Genomic DNA, 24,084 nt, shown 5'->3' with positions numbered 1-24,084 from the left:
AACTAATCGATGAATGAAACCTCTTATCTTTACAACGATTGACAAACACGGAATGTAACTTGAACACATCCTACAAATACGAGCCTGATTGAAAGAAATAATGATAATCAAATCCTTGATGACAGCAACATTCAATAACACTCACAAAACAATTACTGTATATTGACAATCATGTTACGCTATTTTTAAAATGTTCCCTTTTCTTTTCATAACTTCTACTTCTCCACTGCGTACACGGGTATATATATATAAATGTATATATATACCCGATCTACAATACATACATACTTTAGCATAGACAAGCCACACGCTGTGGCTAATTGTAGAGTCTTAAGCCTCTAACGCCGACATTCGAGGTTCGATTCGAGAGGGGTGTACTGACTATGTACGCGCTACCGATTCATTTTACCTTCGATCTCCTTGGTTTGGGACGTATGAAAAATATTAGGTTAACAGAATCATGTTACGCTATTTTTAAAATTTTCCCTTTCTTAGCACAAGCACAGCTGAGAAGCTTCGATGCATGTACTCCATAACGCGTTAAAAATAACGATTTAATCACACTTTCAATTCCAAGCAAACGGAACTTTTGTCAATGCATGATTTCCTGGTACATCCATTACACTGATGCACACATCACAGCTACAAAAATGTTAGAGTCGGAATAAAGCGCGTTCCTACGACTGATCATTTCGACTACCCGAGCGAAGCCTTGATAAAAGCATGGTTTTGTGCACACTGAAAAGCAAGCAAAATTAGATGCATTACAGAAAGCGGACTTTGTGGCTCTTACTGGGGATCATTGGACTTCCGTGACCGTTAGTAATTCTAAATACATCTAATTACAAAATGTTCAATGATCACACTGTTTTAGCCTAATGTACAAAATAATTTTGGCTAATGTTACTCAGAGTTTAAAGAGTAAGCTGGTCAAATTACCTTTTATGTTTCTGACTTATTTTTTAAGAAGAAAAACTGCACTTTATGTTGAAATTTTGGTTATTATTATTTAAAGACAATACTATTCTGAAAATGTACTTAAAGTACCACTTTATTTTTAAGTCTGCCCAATTTTAACCAGGGATGATATTTTTGTTTCTGTTTTGAATTCAAATGCAGTTTAAAAGCTTTTTTTTCAGAAATTAAAACAGCTTCAGTTTACAATATTCATGTCCATGTCTATTATTTGATTCTGTCGCCCACTAAAACCGTTTTAAATTAAAAAAAAACATTTGCGATTTGGGGCAAATTTACGTGTGCGATTAATCAAGATTAATTCTTACACAGCCTCTAATTAATTGGATTAATTTTTTAATCGAGTCCCACCCCTAATATATATATATATATGTGGATATATATATATATATGTAGATTTGTATATGTTGTATATACAGTATGTATATATGTGTGTGTGTATATATACAGTATGTGTATATATGTATATGTATATATGTATGTGTGTATATGTATATATATATAACTGTGTATAGATGTGTGTGTATATATATATATATATATATATATATGTTTATATATATATATATATATATATATATATGCCAGCAACACTCATGACAATGACAAAACAATTACATTGTCAATCATGTTACGTTATTATTAAAATGTTTCCTTTTCTTTTTACTTCTCCGCTGCCAATCGCAGGTATTTTGCTAGTTGACAATATTCTTGACATAGTAAACTCGTCATTGGATACGGGGGTCTTCCTAGACTGTCTTAAGACTGCTGTAGTTAAACCCCTACTCAAGAAAAATAATCTTGACCCCTCTGCTTTTGAAAATTTTAGACCTATTTCTAACCTGCCTTTCTTAAGTAAAATTTTAGAGAAGGCAGTCATTATGCAGTTAAATAACCATCTCAATAAACATGCTGTTCTTGATAAATTTCAGTCAGGTTTTAGAACAAATCACAGCACAGAAACTGCACTCGTTAAAGTTGTAAATGACTTGTAGGTAAATGCAGACAGAGGCCGTTTATCTGTCCTCATCCTCTTAGATCTGAGTGCGACATTCGACACCATTGATCATAATATTCTTAGAAATCGCCTTAGTCAATGGGTGGCCCTCTCTGGCAGTGCCTTAAATTGGTTTGAATCCTACCTGGCAGGTAAAAATACTTTGTTAGTTGTGGTAATTACAACTCAAAGACACATGATATCCAATATGGTGTTCCACAAGGCTCTATCCTGGGTTGGCTGCTTTTCTCAATCTACATGCTTCTGTTAGGTCAGATTATCTCGAGGCACAACATGAGTTACCACAGCTATGCTAACGACACACACCTGTACTTATCAATAGCCTTAAATAATCTCGCTCCATCTTATATATCGGAGTGTCTGACACCTTATATTCCAAATCGTAACCTTAGATCCTCAAATGAGTGTCTCCTTAGAATTCCAAGAGATTCCAAAACTTAAAAGAAGTGGTGAGGCGGTCGGCCTTCTGCTGTTATTCACCTAAAATCTGGAATAGCCTGACAATAGGAATTCACCTGGCTAATACAGTGGAGCACTTTAAAAAAACTGCTGAAAACACATTACTTTAAAATGGCCTTCTCATAACTTCACCTTCATCTAATCCTGATACTCTGTATATTCAATTCATTATAATAACTATTCATGGTGGCTTTAAAATCCATACTGACCCCTATACTCTCTTCTGTTTCTTTTCCTGGTTTTCTGTGGTGGCAATCTGCGCCATCACCACCTAATCAAAGCACCATGATGCCCCCACACTGATGGATTAAAAGCTAGAAGTCTACATGACCGTCCTCATCAAGTCTTTCCAAGACAACCCTACATACAAAGATGACTGTTTCATTTATGTTAGGTAGAATGCCCAGAGGGGACTGGGCATTCCCGTGGCCTGGAGCCCCTGCAGATTTTATTTTTTCTCTCCAGCCGTCTGGAGTTTTTTTGTTTTTTCTGTCCTCCCTGGCCATCGGACTTTACTCTTATTCTGTGTTAATCAGTGTTGTCGTATTCTAATTCTTACTCTGTCTTTTATTTTCTCTTTTCTTCATCATGTAAAGCACTTTGAGCTACATTATTTTTATGAAAATGTGCTATATAAATAAATGTTGTTGTTGTTGACTACCAAAAGATATTGGGCGCAATGTAGGGCCCAGTGTCAGAAAGCTGGGTCTGCGTCAGAGGTCATGGGTGTTCCAGCAGGACAATGACCCCAAACATACCTCTAAAAGCACCCAGAAATGGTTGAAGACAAAGCGCTGGAGAGTTCTGAAGTGGCCAGCAATGAGTCTGGATCTAAATACGATTGAACACTTATGGAGATAACTCAAAATTACTGTTGGGAGAAGGCGCCCTTCAAATCTGAGAGACCTTGGGCAGTTTGCAAAAGAAGAGTGGTCGGAAATTCCAGTTGAGGGGTGTAACAAGCTTGTTGATGGTTATAGGAAGCGCTTGATTTCAGTTATTTTTTTCCAAAGGGCGTGCAACCAAATATTAAGTTGAGGGTGCCGATAATTTTGTCCAGCCCGGTTTTTGAGTTTTGTGTGAAATGATGTCAGATTTGGCTTTTTTTCTGTGTTTTATTTGTGTTTTTCCAATGCACATAAAGGAAATAAACATGTGTATACCAAAACATTTGTAATTGCAACAATTTTCTGGGAGAAATGGTGTATTTTCTGGGAAAGTTCCAGGGGTGCCGATAATTTTCGGCCATGACTGTATATCCATTTGCCATGTGAAATTGTGTAACAAAGTCTATCCATCCATCCATTGTCTAACCCGCTGAATCCGAATAGGGTCACGGGGGTCTGCTGGAGCCAATCCCAGCCAACACAGGGCACAAGGCAGGAACCAATCCTGGGCAGGGTGCCAACCTACCTCAGGACACACACAAACACACCCACACACCAAGCACACACTAGGGCCAATTTAGAATCACCAATCCACCTAACCTGCATGTCTTTGGATTGTGGGAGGAAACCGGAGCGCCCGGAGGAAACCCACGCAGACACGGGGAGAACATGCAAACTCCACGCAGGGAGGACCCGGGAAGCCAACCCGGGTCTCCTAACTGCGAGGCAGCAGCGCTACCACTGTGCCACCGTGCCGCCCGTAACAAAGTATAGCAATTTCTATAAATTAAAAAAAAATATCTTGCCTGCACTGGTATGTTATACTGAAGTTAATGGGGTCTGTGTATACCTGGAAAAGCAAAAGCCTTAAAACTTAAAGAATATGTCAATTTTTCAAGCCTAGACAGCTGTCTAGTATCGATCCGCGTCTTATAATTACGCACACATTGTAAAACACCTTATACTTGACATTTTTGAACAAAACAGCACCAACATTATCAGATGCAACCATTTTAAAAGAAAATCGGTGGTGCACACTACCTTGTAGTCTTCCACAAACCTTTCACTGTATGTATGTCCTACTCCTTTGGGCCCTTGAGCAAGACCCTTAACCTGACCCTGCGCTGTGTCCTGTGCAAAGACAATTTCCCCTCAGGGATTAATAAAGTATATCAAATAAAAAAAAAAGAATCAAATGTGTGTCTGTGTATATACAGTATGTATGTATTGTATATGTTGCATGGTGTGTATTCTTTTCATTTTTTGTATTGTTTTTTTGACAACTGTTCTGAAGTTAAAATTTCATTGTACTATGTACATGTAATAATAAGCTTAACTTGACTTCTTCTTTATTATTTAGAGGCTGGAAGGTGGAAAAGTGTGAAAGTGTCTGGGGTGCCACCATCTGCACGCACCTACCATACGTGCTCGGCTTCCATTGGTGACCGACTGTATGTCTTCTCTGGTGGTGATGTAGGAGCAGAGCCAGTTCAGGATGTACAGCTTCATGCTTTTGATGCAGGTTCCTTGTTTTCATTCTTTTGACATTGACCCTGATGCTCCCGCCTACTTTAAGACAATTTTAACAAGTGAAAGTATCAAATTACAGTGTACAAAATGCATGTTGTTTGTATCCATCACATTTTTGTATGAATTCTTTTCATTATATTATTGAGGGTGTATATTGCTTGCTGAACAAAAAAAAAAAACATGCCCGTCGGCTGTCCTTTTGCATGCTATATGAATGTAAGCACAAGCTACAACAGGCTGTGGTTCTGAACCTCGCCCTGTTAGCATAAAGCTTTAAAAGTCTTCATTTAGAAAATTGTCCTTCCGCATACTGTTTTTCATGGAGTCTTTTATATAAAAAAAAAAAAAAAGTTTAAACAATTTACATATTTGATAAGAAATATAAAATGTGGTAAATATGGCAGTGTCATTTTTTTCACAATTTAAGTGGAGAGATTTAGCAAGTGGGAATCCACACAACACACCGGGCACTTGCTTGAAGAGGCTTATAAGAGTCACAGTCTGAAGTGCTCTTTTTAACACCGTTAGAGGTCAGCAGCATTTACAGGAACAGCAATTTTGGAGAAGCAATTGAATCACGTGATCGTTCACTGCACAGGGAGAATTTTTGGGAAAAATAAGTTGCTTCTAGGTCATGTTAGTATGTGCCAGTCCTCTGCCAGTTGTAGTTTGTTACAATGTTTAAGTAGGCTAACCTTAAAAAAATAAAAGATCAACATTGAAGATGAAGAACAAGGGATCATACAAGTGAGAGAACACCATGCAAGCCATGAAGATATACTGTAGGTAGCCATTTGTTTTTTAATCCAGAATGGTTTAATGATTAAGTATTCAGACTTTTCCATTTTATCACATATTGCTATGTTACAGCCTCATGCTAAAATCTTTTGTAATTCATTTTTACCTCATCGAGCAACACTCAAAACCCTAATATGACTATGCAAAAACAGCATTTTTGAAATTTTTGCAAATTTATTAAAAATAAAATACTGAAATATCACATTGACGCAAGTATACAGACTCTTTGCTTTTGCTCATGTGCATCCTATTGTATTGACCATCGTTGAGATGTATGGATTCCACTTGTGGTCAATTCAAGTGATTGTACATGATTAGGAAAGGCAGACACTTGTCTATAGAAGGTCCCTCAGTTAAGCAAAAAAACCAAACCTTGAGATCGAAGGAATTGCCCGCAGAGCCTAGAGACAGGATTGGGGCAAGGCATAGACCTGGGGAACACTTCAAAAAATTCCTTTTAATGTTGACGGTTTCTAAGAACACAATAATAATTCTTAAACAAAACTAATATGGAGCAACCATGATTCTACGTAAAGCTGGCTGCCTGGAAAAGCGATTGTGGGAGTAGGGATGTGGTAAGAAAGGTGACTAAGAATCCAATGATCTCCTGAGAACTTGTCTGAAGATAGGAGAAACTTCCAGCAGGAGAACTATCACTGCAACGCCTCCACCCTGGCCATTGGACCTTACTCTTATTCTATGTTAATTAATGTTGACTTATTTTATTTTCTTATTGTGTCTTTTATTTTTATATTCTTTATTATGTAAAGCACTTTGAGCTACTGTTTGTATGAAAATGTGCTATAGAAATAAATATTGTTGTTGTTGTAGTTTAAAAAATGTAAAAAAAAAACAGGTCATGGAAGCCCACTTGGAGTTTGCAAGGAGGCGCCTAAAAGACTCTCCGACTGTGAGAAACAAGAGTCTCAGGTTTGATGAAACCAAGATGAGCATCACGTCAGGAGAAACCTAGGCGGCACCACTCATTCCCTGTGCAGTACCATTCCAACAGTGAAGCATGATGTTGTAGGGCATTTTTGTTTTTAGCTGGAAGCACTGGGAGACTAGACGGGATTTAGGGAAAGCTGAATAAAGGAAACTACAGCAATATCTGTAGAAAGCAAAGTCAACAGCAGTGTGGCTTAGGGACATCTCTGTGAATGTCCTTGAGTTGCTTTGCCAGATCCTGAACGTGAACCGAATGGAACAACTCTGGAGAGATCTGAAAATAGCTGTCTGGGATCCACTGTGAAAAAAATGTCAGAAAATACCCAGATTCAGGTGTGCAAAGCTTGTCGTGTCATAACCAACAAAACTCCAGGCTTAACTGCTGCCAGAGGGGCTTCAACTATTTATTGAGTACTTGTGTCAATGTGATATTTCAGGTTTTTTTTTGTTTTTTTTTTATAAAAAAATTTTCTAAAATCCTGTTTTCGCTTTGTCATTGTGGGGTGTTGAGTGTTGTTTGATGAGGGAAAAAATGTTGAAAAGATTTTAGCACAAGGCTCTGCCACATAACAAAAATGTGAAAGGGTGAAATCTGAATGCTGCCTGAATTCACTGTATGTTGTCTCAATATTACTTTAAAGTAAATTTTAACAATGCTGAAGCGCTTCAAGATCTTTTGAGTCAAGCAATGAATTGGCAGCTGCACAATTGTCTTGTAGACCTAAGATCCTGGATGGCGGACAGTTTTCTCGATCTGGTCCTCCTGCCAAGGCTCAAACAGATTTTGAACTCCTTGGCTCTTTTGCAAGCCCCATGTTTGGAATCTTGGGGTTATTTTTAATAGGTTATTTTTAATAGTAACCTCTCTTTTGAGAAACAGATAAATTCTGTTGTCAAGAATGGATTTTTGCAGCTTTGTCTTTTAGCCAAGGTTAAGCCGTTTTTACTTTCTCGTATACAAAGTATAGGGAAAGTATTGGAATCGTCCAAAAAATTTGATTTCGAGATTTTGATGAATCTCGACGTTTTAGACCTCCCTGAGTCCGAAAATACCATTTTTGGAATTATGTGTGTGTGTATGTAAACACGATAACTTGAGTATGCTTTCACTTAGGTCAAACAAATTTTGCATTCATCTATTAGGTACAAAATGTAGATTTCTATCAACTTTTGAGCTATTTCCACTAACCAGAAGTGGTACTTTACCTGAAACGTTTCCCCAAAAATATTAAAAATTTGTTAATTTCACATCATATTATGGTAAAGCACCACATTCTAAGCATTTAAGACCATTTTTTGAGATAATCGCAATTTTCCGTTTGACGTTCAAATGGTAATACGCACATATTTGAAAACGTTTTAGCTTTACGTAAACAAAATTTAGTGTACAAATATTACATTACACACATTATTAAAGTCTCTTGCAACATTTGACCCACTTCCGCTAACTGAAAGTGGTAATTTACCTGAATTATTTATCAAAATAAAATTATCATGGCAAATTTTTTATTCATGCAGCTGCCGACTCAACTTTACTTTTCTAATAATTGTTCAATATATTATTAATTTGATTTGATTTGTTGTTGATGGTTCTTTAATGTACATAATATAAAAATATAATCATTGTCTTGTTTTTTACTCCTCAAATATCCATCCCCATATCTGAGTATATGAGAATGTCGAGGGTAGATCACACCAGATTTTTATCTCCTAGAGATTTTGAAAAAGTTACTCATGCTTTCATCTTTTCTCGGCTTGATTATTGCAACTCGTTTTGTTCTGGGATCAGCAAATCCCTGATATGCAGGTTGCAGTTTGTCTGGAATGCTGCTCCCTGTTATTGCATTGGGGCAAGAAAGTTTGATTCTGTTTCTCCAATTTTAGCCTCTTTATACTGGCTGCCTGTTAGCTTCAGAATTGATTTAAAAATTTTGCTGCTGGTTTTTAAATCAGTACTTGGGTATGCTCCTGCCTGTTTGTCTGAATTATGTGTTTTACACCAGTCATCCAGAGAGGTTAGATCTACCAGCCAGTTGTCTCTTGTGGTTCCTCGTACTAAGTGCAAAGCTAAGGGGGACAGGGCTGTTGCAGCTGCTGCACCTCGCCTGTGAAATTCATGACCTAATTACATTAAGGACTCCGCTTTAATTGAACTGTTTATAATGAGACTGAAGACACATTTCTGTTCTCTAGCTTTCCGTGACCTTCAGTAATGCCGATGGTTCCTTTCTCATAGTCATTTGTTTGTTTCAATTTACTGCTGGTTTGTATTGCGTTTGTATTGTATTTTATTCTATTTATTTTATTTATGCTTATTGTAAATCACTTTGGCTACAGCATTACCGACATTGACACTAAGCTTGTCCATTCTTGATTACATTAAGACTGGTGTCCATTTAAAAATTAAATCAACATACTTTACGTGAAATAGGAGAATACATTTTAAGACTAGGTAGTTGAAAGGAAACAACTTTCAACCATAGAAGATGCATTAGGGTCCAGAAAATTCTTTCTTTATTATATGAATGATGTGCTTTTTTAAATCTTTAAAAGTCTAACTTTTTATGTGTTTTCTTTTTTAGTCACATCAACATGGTCACAGGTGAACACTCAAGGAAAGCCCCCAAGCCCACGACATGGTCATGTTGTGGTTGCTGTTGGTGCGAAACTTTTCATTCACGGGGGTCTATCTGGAGATCGATTTTACAATGACATGTACAGCATAAACACAGGTACACTTACTCGTTTTCTTAGTCTGCCGTATTTAACAGTGTTTTGATAAAAATAACTGAGTTTGGCCTCTTGGTCAGTCATTATCTTTGAGGATGCTCCCATTACTCTTCTGAATCCAAAGGCATGCATGTCAGTTTAATTAGTCATTTCCTTTTAATGGGCTGTGTAATGGGAGGAGATACTGGATTGATGTCCCGGCTATGATGGACGGTGTTCCATTTCCCAGATAGGAATATAAAATGGATGAAAAGGAGGAGACAACCTTCCAGCACTGTATGCTTACAATGTCCACTAGGTGGCAGCATTCCCAGGCTGGTGCACCCAGGCAGACACCTTTAGGGCATACAGGGAACTGTATTCCTGCTGGGCAGCACTGTTTTGCTCAATGGGTGCCAATGGGGGAGCTGCAGGGAATGGCTGTATTTGCTATAAGGAGCTTTCACCTGACATGGAAGAGCTTCATTTGTGTAGTTTTGTGGCATGGCAAGCACTCTCGGGTCTGGCACAGAAGAGGTTTCCTCATCTCATTTCGGAAGTCGAAGTCCTGAGCAGGATTAAGAGGAAGAGGACAAAACTTGTTGGAAAAGGTTTGGGAGATAAAGGAAAGATTTGGGACTTGTGAAGCATATATTGAAGGTATCTTGTATATAAATGTCTAGGCGTGGAAATGTGTGCGTCTGTCTGGCCTGGTGGTGGAGTTGGCGTAAGGGCTCCACCTCTGAGGATACGCAAGCGATGTGAGCACGTCAGCAAAACAAAACCTCCGAAGAAAGAGTCACTCGCTTAGCCGCTAATACGGAAGCAAGGCCAGCACATTGGAAAAATGAAACTTCCTAGGAGATAGATGCAAAGAGTAGTTCCTTTTAATTACCTGACATCCCTACATTTCATTTTTTTTTCCGGACGATTTCAATAGTAATAATAATGTTTTATTTATGTAGCGCCTTTCATACACTCAAGGACACTTTACAATTCAATACACACATTAACAAGACAGTAGAAATTACATACACAAAAAAGAATAATACTCATTGAAAAGATGTGTTTTCAACAGAAGTTTGAAATTAATAATAGATTTTTCCTCGCGAAGGCTGAGAGGGAGAAAATTCCAAATTTTAGGGGCAATCACTCTGAAAGCTCTGCCACCTATTAACCAGTATTTAAGTACAGTGAATAAGGTGGCGTCCGATGATCTTAATGCATGGGCAGGAGTGTAAGAAAGCAGCAGCTCCAACAGATAATGAGAGGCTAATCCATGAAGGGCTTTAAAGGTGAGAAGAATAATTTTATATTTGATTCTTGAAGAAACTGGTAACCAATGTAAATCATACAGGACAGGAGTGATGTGAGCAACTTTTTTAGTGTGTGTAAGTAAACGAGCAGTAGAATTCTGAATATATTGCAATCTATTGATGTATTTAGTCAGGAGGCCATAAAACAAAGCATTGCAATAGTCCAGACGGGTAGTGATGAAAGCGTGAATGAGTGTCTCAGTATCTTTCACACTGAGGAAAGAATGCAGAAGAGCAATGTTATGCAGATGAAAAAAGGCTTTCTGTACTATTGAGCTAATGTGTGATTGAAAAGTAAGAAGCTGATCAAAGATGACACCCAAATTACGGACTGATGCTGAGGGTTGAACCAGGATCTCATCAATATCAATTTTTTAGCCCATGAAGGGTAGAGAGGACAGATTTGGTACCAACTAATAAGATTTCTGTTTTATCAGGATTGAGTTGTAAAAAATTATCTGTCATCCAGTGATTGATTTCCTGAATGCAGTCAGTCAGTGCAGCAGGTGAAGATGTTGCAGTTGCATCAATGCTTACATAAAGTTGCGTGTCATCGGCATAGCAGTGAAAGTTTAGACCATACCAACAAATAATCTCACCTAATGGGAGTATATAGATATTGAAGAGAATTGGACCGAGAAGTGACCCTTGAGGGACACCTTGTTTGAAAGAAGTAGTGGCAGATTTGCATTCCCTAATAAAGATGTAATACTGGCGAACACTAAGATATGATGTGAACCAAGAAAGAGTGGCTCCAGAGATACCAATAGCTGAAAGTCTGGACAGTAAAATGTTATGGTTATGGTCTAGGATTACAGGCTTTTTTACAGCTCGGGCTTACACAGCTAGTTAACTAATAAAAGGCTTATTTGAACACGCGACTGGTGTTTGTGTAATTGTGTCCAGGGGATGCCCCCTATAAGCCACAAATGTTTTCAGGAGAAAAATCCATTAATGGTGTAGTGGGGCTACATAATAATAGTATGTTTTATGTTTGTGCTGAGTGTGTTTTGTTTCATCATCCCGTTTACTGTCCATTATATATGCGTTAGTGAATGTTGTCCCTGTAAGTAACGAGGGGAAGGATGATGGAGAGAGACTGCAGCCCCGAGACGGATATCACCTGTTAACTCACCAGATACATCCTGGATATTTTGTGTTGAAAAAAGAGGAGCGGAGGCAAGGAGACAAATCGAGAGGAAAAGAAGAGAAGACAATTTACCCGTCCATTTATCAACTCATCACTGCTGATCATTGCTTTAGTCCACTGCTTGCTTTTTTCAACATCCAATTCTATATCAAGATAGCCAGAGCCAAGTAACCCCAGGGTTCAGATTCATCCTAGCCATTGCCAGGACCTTTCACGGTGAGGTCATTTTGTTGTTGGGAAGGAGCACAATAACATTACAGTCAGTATCAATACCTCCAGACTTTATTAACGTTGGACTCATCACCACATTTTCAATTGCTTTCTATACCTAGTCAGTGTTTGTATTTGTGTTACGTGTTTTTGTTTATTGTTTCGGGGCAAGAGAGGGTCAATGTAAATAATTGTATATTCGTGTTCTTATATAGTAATTAGTCACTGGTGCTTTTGGGCTACTGGTGTTTTGCACGCATATACAGTATATATTTGTTATTGAATATTTGTGTGTCTTTTCCATTTACAATATATCCGTGTTTGATTTTACATATCTGTTTACTGTTTTCTGATTATTCCATTGTGTCGGGGAAAAATAAGACAACTTGTAAGGAGTATGGCTTATTATTAGAGCAAGAAACCTCAGGTGATCCAAGGACTAAGTCTTGTTAGTGTAGTGGCCGGACTGGGTAAGGGGATGGCCGTTACAACGGTACTGCAGTGGCGAGGGTTGAATGTTACATATACCTTGGAACAAACAACAGGAGTGACTTCACATCGTCTACACACAACACACATTTTCTGGTGAGAAGGACACAGCAACACCATGATTATCTAGGACAACTAAAGAAACTCAGATACTGAAAGAGAGTCCTGAAATCCTTCTATGTGGATGTTTAAAGCATACTGGCAGGATGCATCACTGCCTGGTATGGAAATGCTTTAAAAAATAAATAAATAAAGGACTGCACATCATGGGGATATCACTACCACCCCTACAGTATATACAAAAAGGTAGCCAGGATCATAAAGTACTCCTCCCGCCCTTTCTGTAGCCAGTTTAACCTCCTTAGCATTGTGTTTACCCCCAGATGAATGAGGAAAAATGTTTTTATGTGTAACAGAAACATGTAAATATCAAAATGTCAGCATAAACACAGTAGGAAAAGAACGTTGAGTGGCTAGTGCTGTACTGATGCAGATTTAGTACATGTCCTTCGTATGACACACAGCCCAATGTCAAAAGGGGAGAGTACAAATCCTTTGTGTGGTAATATTTAGAATCACCAGTGCACATCCTGATATTATAATCGGGACAGAAGAAACTTTTTCTTTGTACACATTTCTTATAAGATTTTTTTCTATTGCTTGAGCTTGAGAGTGAAGAATGTCAGTAATTGAATAGTACAATGGACTCACCCCTTGTGTTATTGTGAGCCGCCACAGTGCAAGACTTAGTGATTTCTTAATGTCCCCTTTACACGAACATGGACAGTTTCTGCATTTTGAAAAGTGCTTAGGGGGCTAATATCTTTCTGTTTGGTTACAATCTTACTTGCGTGACTTACGTAACTGAATTCACCAGTCATATCACATCAGTTGGTTGTACAGCGCCGTATGTATGCATCAGCTTCCCTATCCATGTCAATATTTAATAACCAATTCACATCCTTATCTATTGTCACTATCCCTTGATTCAACTAATGGTTCATTTTCAGTTTGTTGTAAAGCTGTTTTACTGCTGGACAGGTTGACAGACGAGATTAGACAGCAATCCCCTTGGACTGTGATGTTTGCTGATGACATTCTGATCTGTAGTGAGAGTAGGGAGCAGGTTGAGGAGACCCTGGAGAGGTGGAGAGGAATGAAGATCAGTAGGAACAAGACAGAAATCATGTGTGTGAATGACAGGGAGGTCAGTGGAATGGTGAGGATGCAGGGAGTGGAGTTGGCGAAGGTGGATATGTTTAAATACTTGGGATCAACAGTACAGAGTAATGGTGATTGTGGAAGAGAGTGCAGGCAGGGTGGAGTGGGTGGAGAAGAGTGTCAGGAGTGACTTGTGACAGACGGGTGTCAGCAAGAGTGAAAGGGAAGGTTTACAGGACAGTAGTGAGGCCAGCTTTGTTATATAGGTTGGAGACGGTGGCACTGACCAGAAAGCAGGAGACAGAGCTGGACATGGCAGAGTTAAAGATGCTAAGATTTGCATTGGGTGTGACGTGGATGGATAGGATTAGAAATGAGGACTTTAGAGGGTCAGCTCAGGTTGGATGGTTGGGAGACAAAGTCAGAGAGGTGAGATTGCATTGGTTTGGACATGTGCAGAAGAGAGATGAGGGGTATACTGAGAGAAGGGTACTAAGGATAGAGCTGCCAGGCAAGAGAAAAAGAGGAAGGCATAAGAGAAGGTTTATGGATGTGGTGAGAGAGGACATGCAGGTGGGGGTTGTAACAGAGCAAGATGACGATGCCAGGAAGATATGGAACAAGATGATCCGCTGTGGCAACCCCTAACAGGAGCAACCGAAAGAAAAAGAAGAAGAAGTGCTTTGGTTGAAGGCTCCGACCCACACATGATTATTGTATTGATGAGTTACCTTAGAGTGGAAAGCACATAGAATTATGTTTTGTTTTTTTTTTTTGCAGCATGATCTTATTTTATCCACTAGATGGCAACAGAATCCGAGAGTTACTGAGGCTTAACGTTGTAAAAGCGGATTGTTGCGTCACCCTGAGTTTGACTCGGCCATAACGATAATCGCGTAGAATTTCAAGCCTGAGTCACACTCGGGGTTAACACCAAGGTGGTTAAAGTGTTAATATCTGGCAGGCGACTGGGTTGCCTCACATCAACAAGAAAAAAAGGTTTGTTTCCCAGGTGATAAAAATAACAAATGATCATCTTGTCAGGCATTCTTCAATATAGGGTGGTCCAGATCTAATTATGCAATTTTCATTACACTATAACTTATTAAGTTTATTACATAGAAAATCATCCAAAAAATCCCGGACCATCAACAAGTGTGTGAACTGACGACATGAAGAATCATCTTCGCACTGAAATGGAATCATCCCCGCATAAATCAAAGTCATCCAGACGATCTGGATCTGCATAATTAGATCTGGACCACCCTGTATTGTAAAAAAAGAGTCAATATATTATTTATATTTAACTCTTTATTATTTAATAATTATTTTAACAATCTTTATATATAATATGCCACTGTGGCTGTTCGTTTGTCCAGGATTTTAAATCACCTGTAGCTTGCAAACCATTTGACCTATCAACTTGAAATTTGGTGCACATATACTACGTGACCTCTTCTGTCCGCTTTCAGGGAGATGATTGACCTCCAAGGTTATTCCTCATTTTATTTTATTTTTTAATTTAATTGTAGAATCTACTCTCAGCAGTGGCCATCAGGGCGGCCGTGTGGCTCATGTGTACGGGTGTCGTTCTCATCCCTACCACCTTCGCCGTCACTTCCCCTACCTCTTCATATCTTAAATCATTCTTGAGGCAGATTAAAGATTTAAGTGCCAGCTTAAGTGAATAATTAAAGAAAATGTACTAAGTAATTGCAACACAAACACTGACCTAATCAGTTTTAACGCAAAAAGATGCCGATGGAAGAAGAGAAGAAGTGGGCCGCTAGGGTGGAGAAAAGAAGAGCTGCTCAGGAAGCAGCAAGCGCATCAACCTCTGAGCAAACGAATGGTAAACATACAGAGAAAGAGGACGATAACTTTGAATGCTCAAGTCAAGTGTATTCACTGCACGTTATCATGCAGTGTGCCGTTACTGGTTATTATATAATTAAAAAATTATTATTATACCTCTAATGTGTATTATATGTGTTATACAATTATGATTACTGGAGTATTTTTAATCTGCATCATTTAATATTTTTTGTGATCAATGGCGATTATAAATTGTCCCTAGTGTGTGCTTGGTGTGTGTGTGTGTCTGTGCCCAGCAGTGGGCTGGTCCCCAGCCCGGGGTTTGTTTCCTGCCTTGCGCCCTGTGTTGGCTGGGATTGGCTCCAGCAGACCCCCGTGACCCTGTAGTTAGAATGTAGCTGGTTGGATAATAGATGGTTGGATAGTTGATTGAATATTTCAATATAGTAAGTAAAGCAATTGTACATAACATTTATACTGGAATCCATACCCTGACAATGACAAACTAACACCACTCCTATCCTGAGTCGGGTTGCACTGAACCATCCGTAGAGCAGTGGACCTCCAAGATTTACAGGACGTATTTATTTTTAATATATACTTTTCCATTTTATTGTGCAGCACAAGCTGCTCACTGAGGTACATTTCGCTGTATACCCTTTTGAGCGTAAATGTGACAAACTCTCAAATCTCAATAGCAAAGATGATTTGTGTAATTATTAGAAAATTCAAATTGCCACATCAGCAGCACTTGGTTATTACTGTTCTGTACTTGGAAACTTGTGTACCTTTGCCCCTTTAAATGAAGGTGGTTCACTTTCCTGAGGATGGCGCCACCTCGAATTTGTAGATTCTCCAGCATGTATGGACCTATGGTCCTAAAATAAAGGTGATTCATGTAAAGCAAGCTGAACTGTTCAATTTTAGCAATGCCGCGGGATCACTCCATGATCACTCCATGCTGTGATGTGCTTGACATTTCTGAAATGTCTCCTCTCTTTTTACTTTTTTGCAGTACAAAGTACTGTCACGTTAGATAATCAATAAACAAAATACTTACACATATGTACTGTGTCCTGGGGGGCATCGATAATTGAGCTTATGGGGACTGTGCTTTTATTACATGCAGACCAAACACATGCTTTTCTCCATCTTTCTTATTCTCACATTCCGTATACTACGCTTGATGTTTGGCAGATGCCGCTGATTGTCTTCTTCCTGTTGTTATTTTTGTCATAACCTTATCAGCCCCTACAATTTTCTTGATGGTCAGCAGATGTGTAACCGTCTTGATCAGTTTCCCTAGTAAATTTGCCTTTGGAAAGATGCAAACCCCGATAACTTCATGGTGGTTGCCACCAGCCATATTTTTTGTTTCACTAATGCAGATCACGTCATAAACGTTTGAATAACATCACTGTTCTAGCCTTAGAGGTTCACAAGTGAATCAAATGACAGACAAACACAAACCGTAAGCATTTTATAAATAGAGGTGAACTTAATGAATTTTCAGTCTTGATGAAAATGTCGGGACTGATGGGGCTCTTTTTTTTTTCGGGATGCAGCAGTGCTGGACATGGTGCCAGGCCATCTTGGGGGCACACATGCCCATTCATTCATAAAATTTTAAGTCGCAAATTGGCCTAATCTGCACATAACTGGGGATGTGGGAAGAAAATCCTCACAGACGTATGGAGAACATTAGGATGTAGAAACTGCATGTGGACAGTGGGCAGCCACAGAATGCAAAGCAAAGACATAGACTCTGTGGCAGCAACACTAACCACTATGTCACCAAGCTGCCACCAGGTAGATCATGTTTGTAAATCTGCGTAAGTACCATGTGGTATTTCTCTAGAGAAACACGGCAGAGAACACAGCAACAAAGGAATAATTGATTTGAAGGAATTTATTAGCACTTTGTTGGTCATATAAAATGAAATTGGACCACTATCTGTGTGTTTACATACACAAACCTAGCTGGGTTAAGGTGAATAACCCCGTTAAGGCAGAAACCTGCTTTCTTAATAATCCTTTGTCACACACATGCGAATGGAAGGCAGCTAATGGGCCTGAATCGTGATAATTCCATGCCAGACCAGGGGGTGGCGAGGTGCACTTTCTTTCTCAGTCCTTTGCAGACCATTCACGGGAAATCCCACTGTGTCCCGGTGCCCAAGTTGACGTCTCTTCCAATTCCAACTTTTAAAGCCGCCATCTTTACCCCTATGAGACAGTTCTGTTTTGGACTTTGAGCTGAACACAACTCAAGCAAATTTAGCCATTTGCAGCCAGGACATATCATACGGGTGGCTGCCCCAAACCTTTGATGTCTCCCGTTTATTCTTATTACACCGTGTTTACGTTCTCAAGAAATCTTCTGGAGTTCTCCTTTAGCAAAACGCTGCAACGTCACTTAACTGTGCAACAAAAGTGTTAAATGTCATTGTCCTCCATGAATTTGCAAATTGGCACGATGCCTGTGATCATTTTCTTGGGGTTTTATAAATACAGTTAGTCAATTTGGCACTTAAATACAGTAATCCCTCCTCGATCGCGGGGGTTGCGTTCCAGACCCCCCCCGCGATAGGTGAAAATCTGCGAAGTAGAAACCATATGTTTCTATGGTTATTTTTATATATTTTAAGCCCTTATAAACTCTCCCACACTGTTTATAAATATTCCCCGCAGAGTTATACAGCATAATCCCTTTGTATTCTCTTAGATATTAGGTAAGATTCATTGAAATTATGTATATAAACACACTGTTTATATACAGTAAAACCTAAATATTATTTTAAAGATATTGAGTGTCTCCGATAGCACATATGTTACAGCCATTACGATAGACAGGCCACCAGCAATAAATACGTACAATACAAGAAAAATAGTATACAGTAAATGTGTGTACAGTGACACTAAACGTACGTACATGTACTAAGTACTGTAAGTAGAAAATTAATTATGGTTACTCACTAACAATGACACGATGACTTGTCCGATAACAATGAGTTTTATTTTACTGCACAACAAAGGAGAGCGTTACAGCCCTTAAAGGAGCCACTTCAGGCGATTGTGAAGCACTGCCGTTGTTCATCTTCTGGCAGTCTTCAATGCAAATCCCTAAAGCAGATTCCATCCAGACTACTGCCTTATTACATCCACTTACAACTCATTTTGCACCCTGGTTAAAAGGACACTGCGGCCGTAGATCTTATATTCCTTTCCTACTTTTTAAATAAAAGAATCGTAGCCTTCAACAAATCCAAAACGTTTACCTTTTCGGCAATCATTAACATCCTCTGTTTGCGCTTGGGCACGGCCCCTGAAGCAGTAGCAGATCGTTTTGGAGCCATAATGAAGGGCTTGACTATGCACAAAGATAAACACAAAAGAGCACAACTCTTTACACAGCGAAACACGTTGATGCTGAATGAGCGAGACGAGACTTCCTGGTTAACACTGCATTCAGCAGGCAGGAACTTAACTGCATGCTCTGATTGGTTAGCTTCTCAGTCATCCGCCAATAGCGTTCCTTGTATGAAATCAACTGGGCAAACCAACTGAGGAAGCATGTACAGGAAGTAAAAGACACATTGTCCGCAGAACCCGCGAAGCAGCGAAAAATCCGCGTTCTATATTTAGTTATGCTTTCATATAAAATCCGCGATAGAGTGAAACCGCGAAAGTCAAAGCGCGATATAGCGAGGGATTACTGTACAGTTAGTCAATTTGGCACTTTATTTATAGGTTTCTATTTACCAGATTGCACACAGCTCACTCTAATATGCTTGGTTGTGTGACTGGGCCTCTAAAGTATCAGCATATCAGTACCCCTTTTTTTTGACACCCACTGTATGCCCAATCTACCTGGAAAGGGGTCTCTCTTTGAGCTGCCTTTCTCGAGGTTCCTTCTATTTTTATCCCCTTTTATGGGAGTTTCTTCTTGTCCTTTTAGAGAGTCAAAGCCTAGTCTGTCAAAAGGCAGGGCCTGTTAAAGCCCATTGCGGCACTTCTTGTGTGATTTTGAGCTCTAGAAAAATAAATTGTATTGTATTGTGTTCTACGTGTTTCTTGCCTTATAGCCAGTGTTTCTGGAATGATGATAACGCAGGTATTTTTTACTTCAATAAGGTAAGTATTGCTTTGGGTTACTCATTATTTTACAAAGTAATTGAAATACATAACTTGTCGTTACTTTTAACGTGTTGCTCTACTGCTCTGAAGATTGTGCTGTTGAGTTTAGCACTGCACGTTCAAGTCATTGACACAAATTTAACGATTTCTGAAGTACTGGGGCAAATTATTCCAGCCAGGAGAAGGAATAATACGAACGCCTGAACATTTGCCCCTGTAAATTAATTTAGTGAATGCTTCTAGGGTAGCAGATGAAGGCGTAGGAGAAGCAAATACAGGGAGATTCACTCGAAAGAGGCCCCGAATATTCTGTTGTATCTCCCATTAGGATGAAGCAATCTAAACCAAAAAAAAAATCCGCTCTATACCTTGACATAGGTGTAATCGATTGCACGACATGCGATGCCAGAAGTGGTTTCCGTTTTCTGCCAGATACATTTTGACGTGGCGCTCCATGTTCCTGAACGTATCGAAAAGCGTCTCAGGGGGAGAATAGCAGCAATTTCACGTTGGATGCTTTCCTTCTAATCTTCCACAGTGCGAGGCTTGTTCCAATAGACTTTTCCCTTAAGTAAAAGTAAGAAGTCTGGTGGAATCAGATCTGGCGACCGTGGTGGCCAAAGCCCCTTTGAAATGACCCTGTTGCCAAATAAAGACTCAGTTTCTGCCGATGTGTGACACGTTGCTCCATCTTGCTGGAAGTCACTTTCCGTTAACTCACAATCATCCAGTTGATTCTGACATCACTTATACGAATTGGTGACCCAATTGGTTTGCACCGTGAAGATGCGCTGCTCAGTACTGTACACCACCATCCTAATGAGAAGTCAAGTGACTGAGTGAAGAGGTACGGGTGGTACTATTGCTACAGATCACAATTTCATCAGCAAACATCACAGTCCACGGGGACTCCTGTCTAATCTCATCTGTCAACCTGTCCATCACCATTGCAAATAGTGCACCTAAAAAAGTTTATTTGAAATACAGTGCCATTGTTACCACTGCAAATCTTGATTTAACAAGTAAAATTTTTGTATAGAATGCTTAAAAGTAAAGCATAGCTTATATTTTGTGACAAAATGTGAATCTGTTTTACAGACCATATGAAATGGGAGAAGGTGAAAGCAAAAGGAGACATCCCCATTGGCTGTGCTGCTCACAGTGCCGTCTCCCAGGGGAAGTTCATCTACGTCTTCGGTGGCCTGAGTGCAGACGGAGCCCTAAACTCCATGTACAAATTCCACACAGGTAACACCTCAGGATTTAGCCATTGTTTTGGCTTTGATAATATTAGTTATTAACATTACAAGTGCACAGGGAGGACAGGGATATGCTCCAGTCTCGGTGAACTTACAGTACAAAAGCAGGATTCAGAAAAAGGGCAGGTGAGGACTTTTAATAAATTTGCAACAATTCCTAAAATCCTATTTTCACTTTGGCATTCTGGGGTGTTGAGTGCTGCTTGATGAGGGAAAAAATGAAGTGAGGTGATTTTAGCACAAGGCTGCCGCATACAGGGGTCTGAAGATTTTTTTTGTGCCATCAGCTCATTCTTGATGGCTGCAGTGGCTCTTAACGTTTTTATTCCCCTAACAATTACCAACACACCATTAATTTTATATAACTCTTACTGGACACAAGATGCCTGAAATTAGATTTATAGTTTGGTCTGTAGTACTTCAGTGTGATGACTACCTGTTTTCAGTTATAGTAGGATGTTGTGAAGATGAGGTCCTCACTCATTACCCACCCTCAGTTACAGACTTAAGGCCTGTTTCTACTCGGGCACAAGTAGCTGCAGATGCGCTCGCACACAATGGATGCGCACCCTGACCTGTTTGTGCAGTAGAATCCCCCAGCTTTTACCCTGAAGTTTTTTCTTTGCCTTTACATATCAATATTGCAGATATTTCCATTTCTGCCCACAGACATTTTCACCTTTTCTCAGAGTCTGAGCAATTTCTTGCCAATAATTTGTGTACGTTTGGCTATTGCTGTGTGCTTTTCATGTTGGATTGTGTAGGTGCAGGTGTTCATCGAGCGCATGTTTGTCTATTGCATGTGCAGTTTGATGCACACAGGGCTCTGTGGTTACAAAATTCGAATTGGGTATATTGGCAGCCTGGAGCTCCAAGTAGGTGGAGTTAATTTACTTGACAGTACTTGAGTCAGATAACCCACCCACAATCCTAATCTTAACCTTAGTGTAGAAGGTTGGAGCTCTGGAGTTCTACAGCTAGACTCTGTTTGTGCCTATTGGAGTCGACTCCACCTACTTTGGAGTGCCCGTTGGACTCGACTCCACCTACTTTGGACTGCCTTCTTTTGACTGAATGTTGGAGTCCATTCCGCCTACTTTGGACCTCCCGTTGGACTTGACGCCGCCTACTTTGGACCTCCCGTTGGAGTCGACTCCGCCTACCTTTGACCGCCCATTGGAGTCGACTCAGCCTACTTTGGACCACCCTTTGGAGTTGACTCCACCTACTTTGGACCACCTGTTGGCCTCGACCCCATTTACAATCGGCCCTCGTTTATCGAGGTTAATCAGTTCCAGACTCTGCCGCGATAACTGAATTTCCGCGAAGTAGGATTCTTTATTTATAAATCGAATATTTTTGCAGTTAGAGCATAGAAAACCTGTTTACAACCTTCTAAATACGTTTTTTAACATTATTAGAGCCCTCTAGACATCAAGGTGAAAATCCGCAAAGTAAAAACCATATGTTTATATTGCTATTTTTATACTGACACGCTTGGGTCACAGATTTGCACAGAAACACAGGAGGTTTTAGAGACAGGGACTTTAAAACACTGCATTTGTCTCTTTTTCAAAAGTTTCAACTGTGCTCCATGACAAGACAGAGATGACAGTTCCGTCTAACAATTAAAAGAACGCAAACATATCTTCTTCTTCAAAGGAGTGCACGTCAGGAGCAGAGAATGTCAGAGAGAGAGAGAGAGAGAGAAAAGCAAACAATCAAAAATCAGTAGGGCTGTTTGGGCTTTTAAGTATGCGAAGCACCGCCGGACAAAGCAGCTGCAAGAAAGGGAGCAATGTGAAGGTAGTCTTTCAGCATTTTTTAGAGGAGCATCTGTATCCTTTAGGCCAGTGTGCGAACAGCCCCTCTGCTCACACCCCCTCGGTCAGGAGCAGAGAATGTCAGAGACAGTGAGAGAAACAGAGAAAAGCAAACAATCAAAAATAGGTGCCGTTCGGGCTTCTAAGTATGCGAAGCACATCGTATATCATTGAGGAGTTTTATTTAATACGTAATACGCTCTCTGATTGGGTATCTTCTCCACCAGTAGCATCCTTTGTATGAAATCAACTGGGCAAACCAACTGAGGAAGCATGTACCATAAATTTAAAAACCCATTGTCCTCAGAAATCCGCGAACCAGCGAAAAATCTGTGATATATATTTGGATATGCTTACATTTAAAATCCGCAATAGAGTGAAGCTGTGAAAGTTGAAGCGCATTATAGCAAGGGATCACTGTACTTTGGACCACCCGTTGGGCTTGACCCCACCTACTTTGGACCTCCCGATGGCCTCAACCCCACATACTTTGGACTGCCTGTTGGACTTGACTCTGCCTACTTTGGACCGCCCACTGGACTTGACCCCACCTACTTTTGACCACCTGTTGGAGTCGACCCCAGATACTTTGGACTGCTAGTTAGGATTGACTCCATCTATTTGGAACTCTGGGGTGGAGATCCAGGCTACGGAGATATATACTTGCAAAGATCTGGAGGCATGTTGTTGCCAATGAAATGATATGTGCAGAAGAACTACTGATGAAATTTGCATCACACATACCATAGTGGGACCGTTGTGGCGATGTGGACACATTAAGTATAAACAGGCCTTGAGACAGAGCCATTGCTCTAAGAGGTGCCACAAGAGGTCATTCATGCCTTCATATTCAGCTTTATAATGTGTCAAAGGTGAGATGGCCTTTTTCTCCTGTGTGCTGAAAGATAATGAACTGATCTAGCAGACATCTTTACAACTTTATATGTGATATACTGTAAGAACTACTGACATACTGTGGATTTCAAAATTTTATGACCCCTACACTTTGTGCCTTCTTGATTGTGTTGTTGATTTAATTTTAAATGGAATTGCCTTTTTGAACATCAATCTATATGCAATAATCCATCATGGTAAAGTGAAACATGATTTCAGAAAGGTTTAAAATCTATTAAAAAATAAAAACTGAAATCTCTCATTCACATAAGCGTTCAGACACTTCATTTAGTACTTTGTAGAAGCCCCTTTGGCAGCAATTCCAGCTTTGAGTCTTCCTGGGTAAGTTTCTACAAGCTTTGCACAGCTGGATTTGGGCAGTTTCTCCCTGGCAGATTCTCTCAAGCTCTGTTAGATTGGATGAGTCTGTGAACTGCCATCTTCAGGTCTCTCCACTCATGTTCTAAAGGGCCGTAGTCTGAGCCATTCAAGGACACACAGGGGCT

At 39.7% G+C, this 24,084-nt stretch overlaps 1 protein-coding gene across 1 annotated transcript in view; it reads left to right on the top strand.

The window, feature by feature from the left end:
* The window catches only part of rabepk (Rab9 effector protein with kelch motifs), a 57,788-nt gene that overhangs the window by 29,510 nt on the left and 4,194 nt on the right, over positions 1–24,084 (top strand). Inside the window, exons 5-7 of the mRNA XM_039762682.1 lie at positions 4,700–4,861; positions 9,198–9,347; positions 20,701–20,850. Coding sequence (XP_039618616.1) covers positions 4,700–4,861; positions 9,198–9,347; positions 20,701–20,850 — 462 coding nt within the window. The remainder of the gene's footprint in view (positions 1–4,699; positions 4,862–9,197; positions 9,348–20,700; positions 20,851–24,084) is intronic.

Source organism: Polypterus senegalus, chromosome 9 (assembly GCF_016835505.1).
Source record: "Polypterus senegalus isolate Bchr_013 chromosome 9, ASM1683550v1, whole genome shotgun sequence".
In the NCBI taxonomy this organism is placed as follows: Eukaryota; Metazoa; Chordata; class Cladistia; order Polypteriformes; family Polypteridae; genus Polypterus; species Polypterus senegalus.
This window is presented reverse-complemented; position numbering and strand designations above follow the sequence as displayed.